Raw genomic sequence first — 21,745 nt, 5'->3', positions numbered from 1 at the left:
TTTGGCCAAACAATCATGGCCTGTTGCCAATCTAAATGCAGCTACAGACGATTTTCGTGGTAAATCGGGAATTAACTGTGGATTTTGATGCAGAGAGTTCCATTTTTTTCCCTTGAGATTGTGTTATCAAATTTTGTTTGTTGAAGTCTAAGTATGTAGATTTAATAAATCTTTTCACAGAGTAATACGTAGATTTAGTAACAGGTCTGTAAGTAGCAGTGCTGTCCTTCTTTTCTAATGCATCCGCATTCTCGTTCCCAGGATTCCACAGTGGGATGGTATCCATTGGAATACAATTCTTTTATTGAGTGATATTAATTGAGAGAGCATTTTAGTTATTTCTGCTGTTTGAGATGAAGGTGTGTGTTATGTAGTTCGCCTCCTATGGTACACAAAGGCTTTCTTGGCGGCTGAAAGAACTACAAGCCTTGGCGCATTGCCCACTAGATGGGTGAATGACGAAAATCAAATGCTTACCATTAATTTAAAAAAATTAATTTAATCCTTTTTCACATACTCAGTACAAAGAGAAAGTATTGTGGTCCTCTAAAACCCTATCTTGAGATTTTTACATAGGTACATGTTTTCAGCATTCCTGGGTTTTTTTCTCTCTCTCTCTTTTAACCTTGTACAGAGGAGAGATCTGAAGGCTTGCACTGCAGCCTGAGGCTTATTGTGCTTACCACTCCTATTCTTGTGAATGATTGGGTAGCCGAACTCCACGCTCTTGTACAAGTACAGCATGCCGCACCGTGAACTTAACCTGGGCTAGTGTATGGATGATGATGATGATGATGATGATGATGATGATTTGTGAATTAATGATGGCGAATTGAGACCGAGGTCCATTGCCAGAAGTTACCCAGCAATTCTGCTTCAATTGGTTGAGGGAAAATCCTAGAAAAAACCCCAACCACAAGTTGAATCGGGCCCGCTCGTTTCATGGCCAGATGCGCTAACCATTACTCCACAGCTGTGGACCAGCATTCCTGATATGGAAAAGTGGTTTTTGCCATGTCGTCTTATGTGTCTTTCATTTATTAAAATATAATAAAATTTTTACTTATTCTGCCAGTTTTTTCATATACAGTAGAACGCCGATTATCCGTCACTCTATTAACTGATTGGCAGATTGTCTGACTCTCTCTCTCTCTCTCTCTCTCTCAATTTTATTTTTTTTCCCCCTTACAGAAATATAAAAAGTAGGTACTGCACCTTATATTAGCACGTCTTTTCTAGAGAGTGTTATTACAAGCATTTACCCTTACACAGTATGGTCTGTTGTTAGACTTGTAAGCTTACTTTATAGACTCCATAACTTACATATAAAATGTCATCCATGGGTATGAAAAGAAATCGTGTTGTGCTAAGTATAGAAAAAAAAAGTGCAAATCATTGAGTGGTTTCAGGAAAGAGAAACTGTGGTTCACCTCGCATCAGAATACTACACTGGAGTTACAACTGTGTGCAATTTAATAAAAATTAAGGATAAAGTGCATAAAGTATGTAAGTTTACAACATGAGACCTCCACTATTCCTATCTTTCCACAGAGTCCACACCTGTGGAGTAACGGTCAGCGTGTCTGGCCGCGAAACCAGGTGGCCCGGATTCGAATCCCGGTCGGGGCAAGTTATCTGGTTGAGGTTTTTTCCGGGGTTTTCCCTCAACCCAATACGAGCAAATGCTGAGTAACTTTCGGTGCTGGACCCCGGACTCATTTCACCAGCATTATCACCTTCATATCATTCAGACGCTAAATAACCTAGATGTTGATACAGCGTCGTAAAATAACCCAAGAAAATAAATAAATAAAATCTTTCCACAGATAGCCATTACAATGAGTTTCTTTGCCCCTTAAAAATCCGTCATTGACGGCCAGACTTAAATTGGTGAACTTCTGATCCTCTACCTAGCGTGTTAAATACAAGATCATTGACGAAAATACGAAAGTGTCAGTATTATTCACTAAATTTATCAAAATCTTTTATAATACGGATTATCCGATTTTTTGGATTAACCGTTCAACCCACCCCCTTCATTACCACAGATAATAGAGGTTCTACTGTAATTGAGGTAGATATAGGATAATGAAATTACTTCGTTATAATGATATGGCGTTGTACTTAATATTTAGTTATTTTGTTGCTCATTAAAACAGCATTTGAATGTTGTTGTTGTTGTTTTCTAATGCCAGGCGTTTGACAATAAAGTCATTTGAATGTAGCCACTTCGATTTTCCATTTTTCAGGTACATGCACTTGAAGAACATGTGTCTCACTTGAAAGAAAATTTAGCTGAACGTGAAGCAGAGTTGGCAGACTTGAGGGCTGAATTTGGAAGTTACAAAGTTAGAGCTCAGAGTGTGCTTCGTCAAAAAGCCCGCCCAGATGATGGATCGTCCGGTTTCAATCGTGAAGATTACATGGAAGAATTGGCGCAATTGAGGCAGACATCTGAAGTCCTGAGAAGTAAATTACAAGATGCCAGGTAATCTCTTTGTTTTATATTCGTATAAGAATATTTTCACATCCTGAAGGTATGGGGTATGTTGACACTTCATACTATTCATGAATAGTAAAAGGTAAAAGGTAAAGGTATCCCCGTAACATGCCATGAAGGCACTTGGGGGGCATGGAGGTAGAGCCCCATGCTTTCCATGACCTCGGCACTAGAATGAGATGGTGTGGTCGGCACCACGCTCTGACCGCCTTTTACCCCCGGGAAAGACCCGGTACTCAATTTTATAGGAGACTGAGTGAACCTCAGGGCCGTTCTGAAAGTTTGGCAACGAGAAAAAATCCTGTCACCACCTGGGATCGAACCCCAGACCTTCCAGTCCGTAGCCAGCTGCTCTACCAACTGAGCTACCCGGCCGCCATTCATGAATAGTGTATAATTAAAATTACATAAGTTAATGTTACAGAAAGAGGAATCCTATAAATTAATTTAGTACTAATGTGATTATGATGGCCGGGTAGCTCAGTTGGTAGAGCAGCTGACTACGGACTGGAAGGTCCGGAGTTTGATCCCAGGTGGTGACAGGATTTTTTCTCGTTGCCAAACTTTCAGAATGGCCCCGAGGTCCACTCACCCTCCTATAAAATTGAGTACCGGGTCTTTCCCAGGGGTAAAAAGCGGTCAGAGCGTGGTGCCGACCACACCACCTCATTCTAGTGCCGAGGTCATGGGAAGCATGGGCCTCTACCTCCATGCCCCCCCAAGTGCCTTCATGGCATGTTACAGGGATACCTTTACCTTTACCTTTACTAATGTGATTATAGTTTAAATTCAACCTTTCACATATTTATATTTTAAGATAACTGTTTTCATACTATTGTTTTAAGGGGAAAGGATGGTATTTTTTGGTGAAAAATGAGTAAATTTAAAAAAAAAAAAATTCTTTAAAATACTCTGTGATATGTGTGGAATGCATAGCATAACATTTTGTGGGTATTTGTGCCCTTTTCGCATGTTGAGTCGCCATTTTTAAACTTCCTGCGTTATGGATTTTTAAATCACTCACCAACTTTTATTGTTGTTTCCGGTAAATTCAATTAAAAAAAAATTTTTTTTTTCCTTCAAATACTCTTTGATATGTGTGGAATGCATTGCATAACACTTTGTTGGTATTTGTGCCCTTATCGGATGTTGAGACGTCATTTTTAAACTTCCTGCGCTATGGATATTTAAATCACATGCCCACTTTTATCAGTTTCCAGTAACTTCATTTTTTTTGCTACATTGTCAGACAAAAATGGATATAATTTCTGAACTATTAAAGATACATGCATGAAATTTAGAACACACATTCTTTAGACTATTAGGAAACTTTTCTCTGTAACAGAATTTTGTTAATTGATTTCATTTTAAAATTACGTCCGTTTGTTTGCAAGAAAGAAAATCAGAAAATTGTTATTAAATTTTAATTGTTTATTTTACAAACGTAGGTATTAATATCAAAATTCTGTTACAGACAGTTTGTGTAACATGCTTTTGCAAATACATTGCAAAAAACCGTTTGAATCTATTTTTAAAAACGGTTTAGATATATCTGTTTTAGTACAATCCTGCATTGGGTATATTTTTTTCAAATTTGGGCCTCCAAATATTTTTTTTTTTTTTTTTTCAAAATATTTATATTTGGTTGAGTTGCTACAGTTGTGAGCTCTCTACATACAAAAAATTAATATTTTACACCAAATAGGAAAAAAGTTTTAAAAAATACCATTCTCTCCCCTTAAGTTCTGTTGAAAAATTGATAGAAGTTTTTTTTTTTCTTTAATTAATTAATTAATTTTTTTTTTTAAGAAAGAAGTGTTGGCCCTTGTTTATTATGGTATTTTCCATTCAGAACTTGTAACAGTTATACTTAATTCACTCTTGCAGTTCAAAATTACAAACCCTTACAGTGGAAAACAATGCTGTTCAAGAAGACAGAACACGAGTACTGCAAAGATGCCAAGAGCTTGTGGACACAGTGCAAGATCTCAGAAATCAAAACTCTCAACTCCAGACGCAACTACAGGAAACAGCTATAGAACATCGTGAAGCTCTAAGGAGCCAGAAGCTTCAGGCTGAAACATTGAATCAGTGTTACAAGGTAATATATTACAGATCATTTCATTTAAGATCTGCTACCAAAGTTAATTGAAGATTATTGCTGACAATAGCTTATGGCAGATAGGATACCTAAAGGCTAATTCACACGGGGATAGTTTACAGGAGTCGAGTGCTTGGAGCAAGTCGACTTTCCTTCAACTTTCCCCATGTGATATGGTCGAGACAGTCAAGTTGTGACTTGACAGTCAAGCAGAATTTGAGTTGATGACCCGTCAACTTTTGTGTCCACTTTCCTGTCACGTGACCAACTTTTCTCCACCACTTCCCTCGTATGAATGCTAACTTGTAGCAACTTGGCAAGTAGAAAGTTTGTAGTTTTAGGCCTATTGTCGAAGTAAATTAATAATTAATAATGAGCGCCCCTAAGTGGAATTCCAACGATATCATAAAGTTTTTGGAAGTGTATGAGAAGTATGAACTTGTATGGAATATACGTGACAAAGAATACCTCAATAAGAACAAGCGGGAATTATTATTCCAGAAACTAGTCAGTGAACTCATGGAACAAGGTTTCGAAAACAATGACGTAAATGTGGTTCGAAAAAAGTTAAAACCCCTTAAAACAGGACTCATTCTGAGATGTTTCCTGAATTCTGCAGGACCTTCTTCAGCTAATTCTTTCAACAAGGTATTAGATGCACCGTGCATAATTCTTCTACGAATCCATTTCTTAACCCATGTAATTCATACAATAACAAGGCGCCAATTAGCTGCACACATGCTTGAATATGTGCTGGTGGCATCTTCAGTTTCACCAAACTAAAAATGCCAGTTCACTATTGATTTTTATTAACTATAACAAAATACAAGAATTTAAACACCACTACGAATACAACATTGAGCGCGCGCTTTTTTCAAGCATGGTTTCAAGTTTAATGTCTCCGTGTGATCACAAATATAGCATCAAGTTTAGAGGCTTCAAGCACATGACTCCTGTAAACTATCCCCGTGTGACTCGGGTTTAACATTGTAACAAAGAGGTGGAAATATGTTGCCTTTCGGGTTGGAGAGTAAGTATGTGCACACGTGTGTGTGCGTGTGCGCACGTTAGAATTTAACAATAAAGTTATCTCCCTTCATGCTTCCCCATATTGAAAATACTCAGGGCTAACCTCCTCTCTAGATCAAGTATACCAATTAGAATTATTGAGTTAATGTATAAGACAGTTGTTGTTTTTTAATGCCAGGCGTTTGACAATAAAGTCATTTGACCTCCAATATTTTTCAAAGATATTGTCATGGTCAGCCACTGAAGCACAGATTTTGAGATGTTCCGAATCCATTTCTGATTTGAATTGCACAATGGGCAGTTAGGGGACTAATATACTCCATTAGATTCTATGAGATTCCTCACTAATATTAACAGCATCAAAATGACAATAGAAGAAAAAGCACTGCTTCAATATGAAAAACTTATCAGATTACCAGGAAACAATTGGCATTCATACAGTCCTCTCTGTAGATCAAAAACTCAAAAAAGTTTCATATCCATGGTTCAAGAATTAAAACAGAAAATCAATGTCCCGAATTTAAAAGAAAACTTACAAATTAAACCAAACCATTTAACTCTATTAAATATAGAGTATAATCTAAATTTAACACAAGAAATACTAAAATCAGAAGTAAACACTGAAATAATGAAACAGTTGTCTTTAGAGGCAATTAATATTAGGTACCCTCCACAAAATTGGCTTCATTTATACACCGATGGATCCTTGATCTCCAGAGAACAAGGTGCCGGTGCAGGTGTTACGTGCTGTCTCTTCTCACTTTATAGATCTCTTGGATATGGAACAACAAGTTTTGATGGAGAAATCATTGCAATAAGTGAAAGTCTCAGGAATCTTCTCTGCCTCATCAATAAATTTAAAAATGCAGTTATATTGTCAGACTCCAAAGCAGCTATTCTATCAATAGTCTCTAGACATACCTTCATCTCAAATAGCAGAAATAAATAAAATGCTCTCTCAACTAATAACACTCAATAAAAGAATTATATTCCAATGGATACCATCCCATTGTGGAATCCTGGGAAACGAGAATGCAGATGCTTTAGCAAAGAAGGGTAACACTGCTACTTACAGACCTGTTACTAAATCTATGTATTACTTTGTGAAAAGATTTATTAAATCTACTTACTTAGACTTCAACAAACAAAATTTGATAACACAATCTGCATCATAATCCACAGTTGATTCCTGATTTACCACGCAAATCGTCTGTAGCTGCACTTAGATTGGCAACAGGGCATGATTGTTTGGCCAAACACCTGCATAGAATTGGAATATATCAGTCCCCTAACTGTCCAGTGTGCAACTCAAACCAAGAAATGGATTCGGAACACCTCAAAATCTGTGCGTCAGTGGCTAACCATGACAATATCTTTGAAAAATATTGGAGTGCAAGAGGTCAAATGACTTTATTGTCAAACGCCTGGCATTAGAAAACAACAACAACATATTCCAATTCTATACAGGTGCTTGGCCAAACAGTCATGTGTGTAATGTATATCCGTAAAGAGACAGGTTTGGAAGTAAATCCCGAAAAGACAAAGTATATGATTATGTCTCGTGACGAGAATATTGTATGAAATGGAAATATAAAAATTGGAAATTTATCCTTTGAAGAGGTGAAAAAATTCAAATACTTAAGCAACTTTTTTTTACAGCAACAATTAGAAGAATTAGAAGAACGGTTACAGAAAGAAACCGCTGCCTTGAAGAAGCAACTGAAAGAAACAGAAGAACGATTGCATGGTGCACGCCAACAAACGTCATTTGTAGGTGAGGTTTCACAGTCTACTGAAGCAAATGTCTCAGTTACAACACCAACGAAACAAGTTACAACTGCTGGACCTCACTGGAACAACAGCACAGCTGGATTCTTTCCTGTCAGGTCAACGAGTCAGCAAGACCCAGAAAACAAACTGGAAATAACGCTACTGGAGAGAGAAGAAGGAGAGGTATTGCAGTATTTCTTACTTTTAATTATAATTTAACATTTTCATAATTTCCAATGCATTATGGAATCTTTTTGACTTTTACATCATGTCTTAGATATAGAAACATCCAGTATTTCGAGTCTTGGAAAACAGCTCATGATGACGGATGTAACAGGTTTTTTCTTGCCTTCCCTGATGATGGAGCTATATGTATCTGTAAACATTTTGCATGTTTTGTACATCTTTAATAGTCCTTCATTCAGTTGAGTCCGTGTTTGTAATGTACTGGAAGAGAACTGATTGCTCCAGTCAGATGTGGTGTAAAATTGTTTTGTTCATCAGTGGAAATGTGATGCTTATCACATACTGTTGTGATACTGAAAAACTATACTTCCCTAGATGCTTCGTTATCTTTTCAGCTAATACTTTATTGATACTATGTTCTGATGGGTAAATAATATTACTTATATAAGTGGCTCTCCTTGTTGCAAAATCAGATACATCACTTTTTTTTTTCAAAAATGAGTTAATGTTATATTTCATATCTTCATATGATTCTACAGCTGGAAATGAAACTGCTGACTTTCTTGCCAAAAAAGGATCCAATTTAATTCAGAATACAAATACAAGCCTACCTTTTACATCCAACAAAAGACTAATTAAAAATAAATATAAAATCAAGCAAAACCAAGCACTATGTACCAAAGCCAAAGATAAAAAATAGAGCATTTTAATAAAAAAAAAAAAACAGAAATTATTCCAGAAATCCCACGTAAATCTGCAGTAGCAAAATTCAGACTGCTTACAGAACACGATTATTTGGCCAAACACTTGAATAAAATAGGAATTTACACAAATCCAAATTGCCCTCTATGCAACAAAGAAGAAGAAATGACTGAAGATCATCTCATAACCTGTGAAGTTCTACCTGATGGATCCACTACAGAGAAATATTGGAGAGCAAGTACGCTAATGGCTTCGTTGCCAAAGCCCGGCATTAGATAACAACAACATGATTCTACAGCTGCTATAGCACTGTTATGCTCCAAAGCCAGATATATCACATGGATTGGTATGATGGAAATGGTATAGGTTGCAAATCCTTGGTTCCTTACAAACGTTTTTTCTTCATACTGAAAAATTATCTTTTAGTGATGTATCTGATTTTGCAACTAAACACCTCAATAATTTACTGCAAATATTTTACAAGTTCAGCAATTCATCTAAATGTGAGATCATATACACGCTATAACAAATGATAACTTACAAATTATAGTAATAATTCCATTGATTTGCAGGGTTCGGAGAGTGTTGATTCTACTTCACCACACATGACCACATCACAGGAACAAAGAACAGAACTTATTCCTTTGGACAAACTTCTGTCGTCTCCTTCTGAGGAAGATAATAATGGTAAGCCCTAGATTTAAGGCATTATATTGCTACTGAAGATGTGCGTGCATGCATGAAACAGTAAATTTGATTGTAGCCAGCAATACGACACAATGTACAGTTTCTGAAAGTAAGCTACATTACAAATTCTGAATCTTATCTACTACTTCAAATAACATATATCCAACCAAATTTATTAGGATGCTCTAGGAATACTTTGAACACTACATACAAAATGTTTATACAGCCAGTGCTGACATACTGCGGAGAAATTTTAATTACTTCACCTTTCATAAACGAAATAGAATATGTTCAAAACCAAGCTCTCAGACTCATTACTAGTGGAATCAAAACAACTCCAATAGATTCTATGAGATTCCTCACTAATATTAACAGCATCAAAATGACAATAGAAGAAAAAGCACTGATTCAATATGAAAAACTTATTAGATTACCAGGAAACAATTGGCATTCATACAGTCCTCTCTGTAAGTTGAAAACTCAAAAAAGTTTCATATCCATGGTTCAAGAATTAAAACAGAAAATCAATATCCCGAATTTAAAAGAAAACCTACAAATTAAACCAAACCCTTTAACTCTATTAAATATAGAATATAATCCAAATTTAACACAAGAAATACTGAAATCAGAAGTAAACACTGAAATACTAAAACAATTGTCTTTAGAGACAATTAATATTAGGTACCCTCCACAAAACCGGCTTCGTTCATACACTGACGGATCCTTGATCTCCAGAGAACAAGGTGCCGGTGCAGGTGTTACTTGCTGTCTCTTCTCACTTCATAGATCTCTTGGGTATGGAACAACAAGTTTTGATGGAGAAATCATTGCAATAAGTGAAAGTCTCAGGAATCTTCTATGCCACATCAGTAAATTTAAAAATGCAGTTATATTGTCAGACTCCAAAGCAGCTATTCTATCAATAGTCTCTAAACACACACCTTCATCTCAAACAGCAGAAATAACTAAAATGCTCTCTCAATTAATATAACTCAATAAAAGAATTGTATTCCAATGGATACCATCCCATTGTGGAATCCTGGGAAACGAGAATGCGGATGCTTTAGCAAAGAAGGGCAGCACTGCTACTTAAAGACCTGTTACTAAATCTACGTATTACACTGTGAAAAGATTTATTAAATCTACATACTTAGACTTCAACAAACAAAATTTGATAACACAATCCCAAGGGAAAAAATGGAACTCTCTGCATCAAAATCCACAGTTAATTCCCGATTTACCACGAAAATCGTCTGTAGCTGTGTTTAGATTGGCAACAGGCCATGATTGTTTGGCCAAACACCTGCATAGAATTGGAATATATCAGTCCCCTAACTGTCCATTGTGCAACTCAAACCAAGAAATGGATTCGGAACACCTCAAAATCTGTGCTTCAGTGGCTGGTCATGATAATATCTTTGAAAAATATTGGAGTGCAAGAGGTCAAATGACTTTATTGTCAAACGCCTGGCATTAGAAAACAACAACAACAACAATTTCTGAAAGTAAGCTACATTGCAAATTCTGAATCTTACCTACTATTTTAAATAACATACTACGTGTTCAGTTCAAAGTGTGTCATGGCTCGCTGTATGCCATCATGTGGTTAGCCGATGAGCCTAGAGAATTCAATCTTCCTACACTTCCGCAGAGGTGTATTACCTATGTGCCAGAGAAGTTGCCTGGCAAGTACGGCGTTCATTCTGAAGGGTATTTACCGATATGTATGGTAACGCCAGTAGTGGCAGGAATGTGAACTGTTTGGAAACACGTATTGAGGTGAGTTTTTTTTCTTTATGGGGACAGAGTTAAGATGATTACTTATGTATTTGTTGACATTAACTTCGACAATCAACATGGACACGGAGCATTTGATTTGTGTTGTGGAATGTTGCCGTTACCGATAACAAATACCCTGCGTACGATTTGCCCGTGCAAAATACAGTAGCACACAGACCGCCATCTGTTGCTACGATGTTCAAGTACACATTCTCAAGTTCAGATTGAACACCTTGAATAATAGGTAACTTCTCTGACATAAAAGCTGAAACTCACTTCAAATCGCTGACTCACAACAGTGACGTCATGACACACTTTGAAATGAACACCTAGTATATCCAACCAAATTTACTATACAGTGGTGAAGTTCTTAGGCCTACTACTACGAATTCAACATTGAAAACAAAACTAGAGACAGCTAAATCCTTGGGATTGATTACAGGCGCTGTAAGAACTACACCAGTTTCTGCCATGCAAAGTTTTACTTAGAATATGTTGTTGTTGTCTAATGCCAGGCGTTTGACAATAAAGTCATTTGACCTCTTGCACTCCAATATTTTTCAAAGATATTATCATGGCCAGCTACTGAAGCACAGATTTTGAGGTGTTCCGAATCCATTTCTTGGTTTGAGTTGCACAATGGGCAGTTAGGGGACTGATATATTCCAATTCTATGTAGGTGTTTGGCCAAACTATCATGGCCTGTTGCCAATCTAAATGCAGCTACAGACGATTTTCGTGGTAAATCGGGAATTAACTGTGGATTATGATGCAGAGAGTTTCACTTAGAATATGCCTATCGGAACTGAACACAAGATGAAAGCATTGATTTTAGCTCAGAAATTACAGAGTGATAAAAGCAGACACGAATGGTACCACAGTACTAATGATCAAATCAGTTTGAAAACTCAAACCACATTCAAAACATTTATTAAAACTAGGAAGTACACAAATATTATCTTTGACACAGCAACAACACTTCAAATAACCTCATTTCATATGTGAGTCAGTCAGAAAGTAAATAAATCTTTATATGCAAAATATCAAAAGAAAATAAAAATATGTTATATTAGAAATTCCTGGCATTTACCATCAAGTTGCTTGAATTTAGTATTGACTTAAGGAATACATTGTTATGTTTACAATATAATGGATGTGCAGTGCTTAATGGGTCTGCAACTGGCACAATAAATAAGTGTAGGTCTATATTACACTATCATTACCTAATATTGTCTCTAAAGACAATTGTTTCATTATTTCATTGTTTACTTCTGATTTCAATATTTCTTCTGTTAAATTTAGATTGTACTCTATATTATTTTAATGACCAGCCTCATGATCTAGTGGTCACAGCTTCTGGCTATAGTTCATGAGGTCCCAGGTTCGATTCCCGGTTAGAGCACAGGAATTTTTCCTTAATGGGGATTATTCCTGCGTTCGTCCATGGTCTGGTATTTAGGTTAAGTTTAGATTTAAGACCTCTCCTGGCACCACATTATCATAATCATCCTATCGCATCATCGGGGTAATGTAACTCCGCCTTCCAGGCGCCCCAACCTCAGAAGTGGGTTACAATTAAGCCACAGCCAGGAGAGAAGACCAGAAATGTCGAAAAGACAACCTGGTGGCATTGGATAAAAAAAAAATATATATATATATATATATATATTACACTATCAAATTTCTGTGTCACAGAAGTTTGATGAAATAAATATGACTATTTCGTTTATATGACGTCATTCCATTTTCGACCAATGAAGTATAATGAAATTTTTAATTCGAACCAATCACAGTCAGACTTTGCGATAATTTCTGCAGCTAGATTTATCGCATGGTCCTTCTTTTGTTTAGTCGTTGTCGCCAACTGTTTCCCCGTAAATTGATGATCATGAATACATTAAGATGCAACTACACGGTTAAACTTTTCTTTCAACTTTAAAGCAATGAATGCAGATTGATATTTAATATTAATTAATATATTTACGCAGTGAAGACCACGTTCAAAACGGCGCACCATGTAGACACAAAATCTTTATGCATCTTAATTGAACGTACCTTTTAAACTTGATTCTTTCAATATTCTTCCCAGATTGCACGCATACGCAATTGGAATATTGAACTGTGTAGATGCAGCTTTAGTTCCGTTACACACTACAGCAAGAATGCGTTTGTCGAGCTATAAAAAATGCTTTCGTGTAGCACTCATTGTAAGTAACGGTCGAAACAAGGCACAGCCGACATTGGTCCTGCTTCCACAGGTAGGCCTAACGTAACCTATAAAATTGTAGCCTATAACATTTGTATTCAAATTAAACAATTAATAGACGTTCAAAATTATGTAACATCACCGCATGTCAAACTCAAAGACCTTGCATAGTAATAATGTCTTTGATCAAACTGCCTTTCGTATGGCATAATAAAATTCGTGTTTTAATTAGGCCTGTCTATACAGAGATGACTTCACTGTGTAGCAACATGTCTCGCTGTGAATACATAAGCATTGGTATATAGCTGTCCCCACTGTTACTGTTAAATTAAATTATGATTTCAGCAGATAATGAAAATGTATTTGTTATAATAATAAGAAAAAAGTGCAGTACATGTAATTAACATTGTTAAACCTGTATTTCGCTTTTTGCAATTGGCATTAATTAATAATAACATCGAATTTCTTTATTGCAATAATCGATATTCATCTACGAATATTTCAACTTCACAATGTCTGAATAGGTTAAGTATTCGTTAATATACAATTATTAACATTTTGTGATCGAATTTTAAGGATATATTATTTAAATTTTTATTTTATTCACGAAATAATCCTAATAAATGTCACTCGAGGTCTGAGATTTCCCAGATATCGGGAGATCTCAGACCTCTCGTGACATTACTACAGATAAAATCTTTTACAGTGTACTATAGCATCTTTGATCACATCTGTGATAGTTCTGTGATAACAGTTATGGTCATCATCATACTTTGATAAAATCTGTGATCTGTGACTAAGAAGAAAGGCAATGGCAGACATTAAGTACACATGGTCTGTGAAAACCACAAAGCTTTTAATATCACATTATGACTCACATGAAATGTTTCATCATCCATTCTTAAATTCTTAGTATAGAATTTCACAGTAGAGTTTGATGGATTTATTTTGTAACTTTTCTCTTTGTCCAATCTCTAACACAAATACATTTTTTCTTTGATTTCTTCTTTAGTATTAATGCCATATTGCACCTACAGTTATGACATGTTTGAACTGTTGTGGATGCATTATTAGAACTTTGATGAAAGATATGATAAAAACTGTGATTTAGTGTAATATAAACCAAGTCATTGTCTTTGGAAGGCAGTTTGCAGTTATACACTTAAGCATCCTGCAGTCAGTGGAATAAGTTTCTTAGAAAAGTTGCAATCTGAGACCTTAGTTTATGACTTCTTTTCGTGTATACAAAATGTTTTTCTTTTCCTTGCCCCCCCCCCCACACACACACACACACCAGGTTGTCATTCGACATTTCTGGTCTCTTGGTTTCTCCTGACAGTGACTTATTTGTAACCCACTTCTGAGGTTGGGGCACTTGGAAGGTGGAGTCACGCTGCCCTGATGAGAGGTCTTAAACCTAAACTTAACCTAATTTCCAGATGATAGACGAACACAGGAACAATTCCCTTTAAGGAATCGAACCCGGGACCTCCATGAGGCCAGTCATATATGAAGTATTTTTTCCCCCCCCCCATAATAATACACTATCTACCAAAAAGTAACTGGGCACTGTTTTTACCCCTTTAGAACCTGGTGGTACCACTTCTTGTTGCTGTAACAGCAGCCACCCTGTCAGGCATGCTCTCCACTAGTTTGTGTAGGATATCCACTGGAATGCGTCGCCATTCCTCTTGCAACATGGCACTCAGTTGGACAATGGTAGTTGGCCGCATCTCCCGGGACCTCAATCGCCGGTCCAATTCACCCCTAAGGTGCTCAGTGGGATTGAGATCAGGACTCTGTGCAGGCCAGTCCAACCGGTGAACATTATTGTCTGCATACCACTGCATAGTAGCCGCTGAAACATGGCACCTAACATTGTCATCCTGGAAGTAACAAGGGTCCATTCCATAGAAACACCACAGTGTTGGGAGCATTTCGTTATCCACAATTGTACAATATGCCTGTGAGTTCATTGTGCCACGAACAACCACCAGTGGTCCCACACTGTAGTACGAGAAACACCCCCATACCGTCACTTCACTGGCACCAAATTTCCTGGTAGGCACTATACACTCTGGTAGAAGCCGTTCCCGGGTAGCCGCCACACCCATACACGTCCATCAGACCGAAATAATGTGAATCTCGATTCGTTATCCCATAGAACCGATTTCCACTGCTCCAGTGTCTAGTTGCGATGGTCCAAAAGCCACCTGAGTCTCTGAGCTTTATTCGTCTTCGTGATATGCGGCTTATCTTCCGTAATATCCGAGTTGGTGGGCTTCTGTTCGCAATGTTCCAATGCAAACAGACACGTTTGTCGCTGCTTGAAACTCCTGGCTGATGGTAGCCATTGGTTGTGTCCTGTTCTTTATAATCTCACGTTTTAGGGTTCTGCGATCTCTGTTGGTCAGAATTTTCGGTCGCCCTGAACGTTCACCATTGTCACAATGTCTATCGACCTTCCACTTACATAGGACGAATGCTACTGTTGACTTGGGCCTGTTTACCTTAGCGGCTATTGCCCTGCTAGAGAGTCCACTGAGGTGGCAGCCCACAGTTATGCCCTTATCAAAGTCTGATAGCTCTCACCACGCGCCATCTCTTTCTCAACTGGTTCTCTTGCTCACTGCAACACATACCGGCCACAAGAGTCAAATAACATACTAAATTAACTAAAATCATGGGTGCCCAATTACTTTTTGGTAGATAGTGTATAAGCATTATTCTATGTTATTTTATGAATAATGTTCTTTTAGTTCCAACTGTTGGTGCTTCTCCAAGTGCAGAGCTGGGTCGCACCAAAGAACAGCTAGTACTTTCGGAATGTCGCATCAAACACCTAACTGGGTTGCTGACTGAGGCAGAAAGAGATCTAGCAAAGCTGACTCAGCAGAACCAGGTCCTCAAGGAAGAAATCCGCCGACAACAGCGGAGCGTTGAAAGAGAGCAACATGCTCAGAATTTTGAATACCTCAAAAATGTTGTCTTGAAGGTGAGTAAAAGTAAACAATTAAAATAAATATTATGTTGCCACACATATTTTGCTTAAAATCCAGTCAAAAGCACTAATTTAACATTATCTTGAATCATAATTATTATTTGACGAAATCCGTAAATTAACTAATTTAGCAACTTTACAATTCCCTTCCCACCTCTGTAAGATACTAGTCTAAAATATGAAAACTTATGTACTTCATTTCATTTTCCTTTTTTTTTCATATTGCTTTTAACTGTCCAGTCTCTGATTTTTGTAAGCCAATATGTTTGTTTATTTTAGTATCTAACTTCATTGTGATTTTAAATAGGCTAATTCCTTTTACAGTTAATTTCAACATTCTATAGCTTTTCCTCGTAATATATATCCCAGGTCATATACAGTGTTCGACCATATTCACAAAACTTTTTTCTCTGCATAATATCATCGGTTTACAAGCAAAACACATTAAGTAAAAAATATTACTTCTGAGAAAAAGGCGTATATAATGTAAATAATGTATGTGTACAAACTTACAAATTAAATACACATAGAGAGAAACAACTTACTAAAAATAATATTTTTACTTAATATGTTATGTGCTAAAAATTGAGAAAATATGTGACAAAAAGGGAAAAAATATTTAATTATTAGACAGTAGTGACTTTTAGGCTTCAAAAACACGACAATTTGACGGAACACTTAGCAAGGACAATTGAGGCGTTCTTTAGAACAAGAACTTAATTACAAATTTTGTTTGTCTTTCCCAGATAATGATAATTAATTTCTTTTCACTGAATCCTTGCTAGTTTATTGGACAAAATCCTCTGGCACGTGCAATATGATAGTCCAACAATGTAGCAGATGGTCTGCCTGTGATCTTGGACGATCACAGCCTGAACAGCAGCAACATTTTCAGGTGTAATGTCAGTTGATGGCTGTCCAGAACGATCATCATCATCAACCGATGTTCGGCAATTTTTAAAACGCTTGAACCACTCGTAGGTTTGGGTCTAGCCTAGAGCATTGTCTCCAAATGCTTGCTTTAATATTTGATGTGTTTCTGCAGGAGTTTTCCCTAGTTTGAAATAAAACTTTACGCAGACACACTGTTCCCTCAAATATGTCGTTGTGAAATCACAATGTAAGCAACACGTAACAATGGAAAAACTCTCACAAATACTAAATGCGTCCACTCAGAACGAAGCCGCTTTGACACACTGACTCACAAGAGATGTATGAAGTGTCACCTAGCGGCATTTTGTCGTACTAGCGCTCGGTCGCGTATCACTTATGAATTTCGGGAACTTTTGGGTAGCACCTCGTATTATGACAAGTTTGTCTAGTGGCTGCTTTATAATGTGAAATAGACACAGGTTATGCAAATCAAGATTTCAGGTATAACTCCCTGTAAAGTTGATTTGAATAATTTCGAGGGAAAAATTGTTCCGGAGCCGGGTATCGAACCCGGGACCTTTGGTTTAACGTACCAACGCTCTACCACTGAGCTACTCGGGAACTCTAACCGACACCGATCCAATTTTTCCCTCTATATCCACAGACCTCAAAGTGGGCTGACAACCGTCAAGCAACCAGCTTCGAGTGCACACTAACTCCGTGTGACTTAAATTGTGGCTTTCTGTTAACGAACAGTGACGTGTATTATGCAAATCAGGATTTCAGGTATAACTCCCTGTAAAGTTGATTTGAATAATTTCGAGGGAAAAATTGTTCCGGAGCCGGGTATCGAACCCGGGACCTTTGGTTTAATGTACCAACGCTCTACCACTGAGCTACTTGGGAACTCTAACCGACACCGATCCAATTTTTCCCTCTATATCCACAGACCTCAAAATGGTCTGACAACCGTCAAGCAACCAACTTCGAGTGCACACTAACTCCGTGTGACTTAAATTGTGGTTTTCTGTTAACGAACAGTGACGTGTATTATGCAAATCAGTTAATGTGCACTCGAAGTGGTCAGCCCACTTTGAGGTCTGTGGATATAGAGGGAAAAATTGGATCGGTGTCGGTTAGAGTTCCCGAGTAGCTCAGTGGTAGAGCGTTGGTACGTTAAACCAAAGGTCCCGGGTTCGATACCCAGCTCCGGAACAATTTTTCCCTCGAAATTATTCAGACACAGGTTAGTACGTAACTGAACTGCTTTGCTATACCATTATCTATACTCAGAAAATAATAACTTAGACTGCAACAACAATATGCAATCGTCATGTACAGTAGCAAAACAGACACATAAGCTATTAATATACACGATTTTAATGATGAAACCTGTAAGCTAAGCTCTCCACATGGAGTTGACAGGTCTCAATTTCATTTAAAGTTACTCTTATTCGTTAGTTTATTCTGTGGTTTGATTTAAAACGTGCACAATACTTGCTGAATATGTCTGTATTTCCTCGTTACAGTATCCTAACCAAGGTTTGAAGTGATGTGACAACATTAATTAATTTTTACCTTAAGCAGAAATATTGGCTGTTATGAAACGTGACTTGTACTGTTCTCTGCCATTCTTACAGTTCGTAACACTCCAAGGTGGTGACGAAAGGTCACGTTTAGTTCCTGTTCTCAATACGATACTTAAACTAAGTCCAGAAGAGACAAATCAACTTAATATCGTTGCAAAAGGTAAGATTAATTTAAAATAACAAGCTCGGACAAATTTCTACAAGTTACTACCGATAGAAATATATTGTCCAACAATTTGCAATTAAAAATGATTAATCGTTTTATAATGTGATAATATAAATTATGTAAATATAATTTTTTTACACTTTAATGAACAGTGAATTTTCTATATCTTCGTTGTTCCTGCAGTAACTCCTATGTGATATATTTATCGATTTTCAGATTTTTGCTCTATTAAATAACTTAACTAGTGATGCAGCAAATAATAAAATCTCCTATATGTAATTATATTTCTTCGTTTCAAAAATGTAAGAATTCACAATCCCCTATGTATGGCTGTCATATGATGAATAAATGTATTTTTTCTTCCTACTGAAAAATTGTATATTTTGCGCATAGGAGTTATTGCAGGAACAACGATATATTATGATAATGTGGTCTGTTATACTGAAAATTCATATTCACACTTTATTTCGTAATTTGTACTTATCAAAATCAAACTTTGTGAATTATTCTGTCCCATATATTTATATTAATTAATATGTGTTTTAATGGCAAGCTCGATTTGGTTGAGATTGAATAAATAAAATACTGTAATTAATAAACACTTGAGAAGTAAAAGGCAAATGGATGAAATTGCGCGATTTAAATAATAATACATTTCTAAATTATAGACATCAGCTCAAAGGATTTTGAGTGATCACAAGGATCCTGAATACAATAAACATGTACAATAATGTGATGTGATACATTAAAGAAAAAAGAAAGTTAATTGTTGAAGGCAAATATACTTCTAAGTTCATACATTAGTTCATACCAATTTTGAAGAGAGCAATTATTCTTCAGGTTACTGTGTAGTAAAAATGAATGTGAGGAAGACTGGTCTCGGCATAGCTCAGATGGTAAGAGCACTTGGCGTGCCAAGCTGAGGGTCCTGGGTTCGATTCCCAGTACCAGAACGAATTTTTCTCAATAAGTATCTACGTGAATGATTACATAAATTCACTGAATATTCAATATAGGACGACGAGGGCCTCATATAATATATATATATATATATATATATATATATATCAATGTTAACAGTGATTGAAAAACTATTGTTGAAATGGCCATAAAGTCATTAAAATGTGCTCTCCTGCATATATGACTAAAATGCAAGCAGTAGGCCATTGATGATGATACAAAGGAGAGTTCGGCCGGCACTTTGGATTGGGTCTCGGCATAGCTCAGATGGTAAGAGCACTCAGCACACTAAGCTGAGGATCCTGGTTAGATTCACGGTGCCAGAACGAATTTTTCTCCATTAATAAGTAAAAATGGAGGGAGTACACTTTCTTTACTAACTCTTTTAGACGTTTCAAAAAAGTTTATTTTCTACTCTTACACTATTTATGCAATGTGAATATATATTTTTAATTCTTACAATCATATTTCTATTAATTTTGAGTTTCTCTAAAGTTTCCCGTATTTTATTCCTGTCAATGAGTCAAAAGCTTTATTTATGTCTATAAATGCAATGAAAGTAATTTTATTGCATTCCCAGCCCTTCTCTATTGTCTAACAGTGAATATGAGATATAGTGTTGATCTTTCTGGTTTAAAACCGTGTTGTTCTTCCTGAAATTTATTTTCAATTTCTATTTTCATCTTTTTTCATATATTTTAAGACATAGAGACACTAAAGTAATGCCCCTATAATTTCTACAATTTTTTGCCACTATTTTTTGTAAATAGGTATAACAATTTCTCTTTGCCAATTTTGTGGTATTTTTCCTTCTTTCCTAATTATTCTCATTAAATGATAAAGCCACTGGTCCAGCCGCTTTTATCGTCTCAACTGTTATATAATCTTCACCAGGTGCTTTCCCGTTCTTCATGTTTTCCAAAGCTATTTCTAAATGCAACATTGTCAAATTTTCTTCAGTGCTTGTGCCAAACAATTTTTCTTCTTCAAGGATTTGTTGATCTTGACTTATCAGCTTACTCGATTCCTAACAGGAAAATAATCTCTCCAGATATTCAATATTTTATTCTTATTGCACTCTAGGGCGCCATCTTTTGTAAGGATCTTTGATGTTTCCTGAGTTTGATTGTGTTGATTTTTAATTATCTTATATATAAACTTTCTATCTCCTTTCCAGTTTTCCATAATCTCTTCCAAAAATTTGTTCCATGAATATTTTTTTGCAAATTTCTTAATGCTAATTCTGTCTACTTTTTATCTTTAAGCAGGTGGTCCAGATAATCAGGCTGGTGGAAGAGGATGGGGAAGTTACTTACATCTGTGGCCAGGCACACAGTGAATAATATGATGTGGCTTTCCACTGAATGACTGATAGTTGGCCAGTATTAGCTGTAGTTCATTCCTTGAATTTTAGTTCACCGCTATGAAAGAAAATGTCCAAATATTTTGATTTTATGTCATAGTTTTCACAAGCCTTCATTTAAATTGACATATCACAGTATTAATGCAGTGCAGCTGTTTGGAATTTTGCATTGTATTCAGTGATAATGCTCTGAAGGTACAGTAACGGTGTATATTTCCACTATGTGGGAGTATTAATGCAACTTCTGTTAACGTTTGCCTTCAGTCCTGTTGCACAATTTAAATTTATCACAAACCGAAACACACTCTTACGTAATAAAATAATAATCATTATCAGTATCACTGTCATTGCCATTATTGGCAGTAGCAACAACAGCAAGCAGCCATTGATTTCAAACAACCGTATGTGTAAATAAACTATATATATATTGCCATGAGTATAAATTATTTTAAACATTGTATACGTGATTGTCCATTGAAATATTAAGAAGATGGTAAGTTGTAACTTGGTGCTGGATCATCATAAGTGAAAATTGAATGTGATGAAGAGAAGCTATGTTGCCATAATTAATAATGGCAAATGGTTCTTAAGGCAAAAGTTTAATGTATTATATTTATGTGAATATAGTGAAGAGTGAAATAAATTATTGATGAAAATAGTTGTAGTTCATAGGAATTGTGGGCGCCCTCACAAACATGTCAAGTCCCTCCCCCTCCTTCAAATCTCTTATTTAAAGACAGTTTTGTACAGACCCAGAAACAAAATTTGGTCATGGCCACACTGAGCATGTGCAGTATGTTATAACTGGAACTTGGAAAATTCAGGTGGCCCAA

General features: G+C 36.4%; 1 protein-coding gene and 1 non-coding gene across 6 annotated transcripts in view; one reads left to right on the top strand and one right to left on the bottom strand.

The window, feature by feature from the left end:
* The window catches only part of LOC138695857 (GRIP and coiled-coil domain-containing protein 2-like), a 71,947-nt gene extending 50,377 nt beyond the window's left edge, over nucleotides 1–21,570 (top strand). For 4 of the 5 annotated variants that reach the window (XM_069820147.1, XM_069820144.1, XM_069820148.1 and 1 more), the window contains 7 exons: nucleotides 2,250–2,488; nucleotides 4,388–4,601; nucleotides 7,290–7,583; nucleotides 8,861–8,975; nucleotides 15,720–15,955; nucleotides 18,475–18,583; nucleotides 20,815–21,570. In XM_069820147.1, the coding sequence (XP_069676248.1) occupies nucleotides 2,250–2,488; nucleotides 4,388–4,601; nucleotides 7,290–7,583; nucleotides 8,861–8,975; nucleotides 15,720–15,955; nucleotides 18,475–18,583; nucleotides 20,815–20,888 (1,281 nt within the window). In that variant the 3' untranslated portion in view covers nucleotides 20,889–21,570. The remainder of the gene's footprint in view (nucleotides 1–2,249; nucleotides 2,489–4,387; nucleotides 4,602–7,289; nucleotides 7,584–8,860; nucleotides 8,976–15,719; nucleotides 15,956–18,474; nucleotides 18,584–20,814) is intronic. The other variant, XM_069820145.1, reaches the window with a different exon arrangement.
* Nucleotides 17,669–17,740, bottom strand: TRNAN-AUU (transfer RNA asparagine (anticodon AUU)). Its single transcript has one exon. It is a non-coding gene; the product is annotated as a tRNA-Asn (tRNA).
* Nucleotides 21,571–21,745: the final 175 nt, after the last annotated feature.

This window comes from Periplaneta americana, chromosome 3 (assembly GCF_040183065.1).
Source record: "Periplaneta americana isolate PAMFEO1 chromosome 3, P.americana_PAMFEO1_priV1, whole genome shotgun sequence".
NCBI lineage: Eukaryota > Metazoa > Arthropoda > Insecta > Blattodea > Blattidae > Periplaneta > Periplaneta americana.
This window is presented reverse-complemented; position numbering and strand designations above follow the sequence as displayed.